Raw genomic sequence first — 2,132 nt, forward strand, 5'->3', positions numbered from 1 at the left:
GTTGGGGTTCAACCTTTCTTTTTAATGATGTTGCTTTATTTTTTGTTTTAGATATTGATCAATGGAAAAGTTTGTTGTCAGAAAACAAAGACAGGGGCACAGTTTGATTACTAAAGAAAGTGATGATTCACTCCATTCTAAATATAGAATCATTGAAATTGATTTAGAAAGTCTTCCATCCGATCCGGGATTACGAAGTAAAATTTTAGATTATCATTCTAATGAATAATGATAGAGATGAAATCCAAAGAGTCTATTTGTTGAGAGGTCCTTGCCAACCACGTAGACACAAACTTTCGAAAACTAAATTTGAAAATTCATCTTGTGGGTTCTAAGTCAGAATGGTTTGATGAGTTTGGAAATTGGTTAAGAGTATAGCATTGAAAAGGATGCTGTTTTGTTTATGTTGCTATCTTATGAGAGTTGATGTTGGCGAGCAACAAACTGGATGTGAATTTTTTATTTCAGAGGGATTCTCTAATTGGAAGAAAAAGATAGACTTCGGGTTCATGTAGGAAACTTTAAAAGTGCTCATAATCTAGCTTGTAGAAAGTGTCAAAATCTAATGAATCAAAGGCAACTTATTGAAACGGTTTTTTCAAGACAATCTGAACAAGCTCGAAAGGAGTATCGAATTCGTTTTACTGCCCCAATAGATCGTGTTGGATATTTTTTACGTCTAGAATTAGCATTTCGTGGTCATGATGAATTTGGCGATTTAAGAAATTAATGTAAGTTTCTTGAACTTCTACTATTTCTTGCTAATCACAATAATGATATCAACAATGTTGTACTGGAAAATGCTCCGAAGAATCTTCAAGTAACAGCTCATGATATCCAAAGGGAAATTGTAAATACAGTAGCAAGTGAAACAACCAGAGCAATAATTAATGTTCTTGGAGATGATTTGTTTTCTATTTTGATTGATGAGTCTTGCGATGTCTCAGTTAAAGAACAAATGGCTATTCTATTATGCTATGTGAATGAAGAGGGAAGCATCATCGAATGGTTTCTTAGAATAGTTCGTGTTAATGATACAACTGCTTTATCACTGAAATTTGCAATAATCCATTGTTTTCGAAGCATGGATCTAGTTTGTCAAGATTATGTGGTCAAGACTATGATGAAGCTAGTAACATGAGAGGAGAATTCAATGGTCTTAAAAGTCTCATTTCAAGAGAAAATCAATTTGCTTTCTATATTTACCTTTTTGCTCATCAACTTCAATGACTCTTATTGTGGTTGCATAAAATCACGACCAAATAGCTCTTCTTTTAAACAATCTTAATAATTTGGTGAACGTGGTTGGCATTTCATGCAAGCGTAAAGACATTTTAAGAGAAGCACAAGCTGTTAAAGTTGTTGTCGGATTGACAGAAGTTGTTGCTATAGATGGTAAAAGTTTTGAGCAAAAAGGTGGAGCATATGATTTATTGAGTTCGATACAATCTTTTAAGTTTATATTCAACATGCATTTGATTAAAAATGTTTTGGGAATTACAAATGAGTTGTCACAAGCATTGCGAAGGAAAGATCAAGACGTTGTAAATGCTATGAAATTGGTTATATTATCAAAGCAACGTCTACAATAGATGAGGGATGATGGATGGAAATTGTTACTTGGAGAAGTTTCTTCTTTAAGTAAGAAGCATCAAATTGTTATCCCGAATATGGATGATGTTCATGTACTTCCAGGAAGGTCAAGACGTAATGCTCAACATCATACCACTATGCGCCATTATAAAGTTGAATTCTTTTATTGGGTGATTGATAAACAATTTCATGAGCTCAACCATCATTTCACAGGTAAATACCGAGCTACTTCTTTGTGTGGCATGTTTGAATCCAAGTAGTTCTTTCCATGCTTTTGAGAAGGATAAGTTACTTTGTCTTGCAAATTCTATTCAGTAGAATTTTCTGAACTTCATCTCTTGGCACTTGATAATCAATTGGGGACCTATGTACTTGATATGCGATCCAGTGATGAATTTTCAGAAGTGGATAGAATTAGTGGTCTTGCAAAGAAATTGGTTCAAACAAAAAGAAATGTTGTATATTAATTGGTGTATATGTTTGTGAAGGTAGCCTTGATTTTACCAGTTGCGCGTCTGAAATGGTTTATAAAGCATTTT

The 2,132-nt window shown here is 33.6% G+C and overlaps 1 protein-coding gene across 1 annotated transcript; it reads left to right on the top strand.

The window, feature by feature from the left end:
• Positions 1-51: 51 nt before the first annotated feature.
• LOC111378649 lies at positions 52-1,592 on the top strand (the record flags this gene model as incomplete). The annotated part of the gene is made up of 3 exons (XM_023001881.1): positions 52-69; positions 737-1,132; positions 1,323-1,592. Coding segments are annotated over 3 exons (684 nt in total), but the record flags the coding sequence as incomplete, so codon positions are not given.
• Positions 1,593-2,132: the final 540 nt, after the last annotated feature.

The sequence above is a fragment of the Olea europaea genome, unplaced genomic scaffold, assembly GCF_002742605.1.
Source record: "Olea europaea var. sylvestris unplaced genomic scaffold, O_europaea_v1 scaffold18471, whole genome shotgun sequence".
NCBI classification, from domain to species: Eukaryota; Viridiplantae; Streptophyta; class Magnoliopsida; order Lamiales; family Oleaceae; genus Olea; species Olea europaea.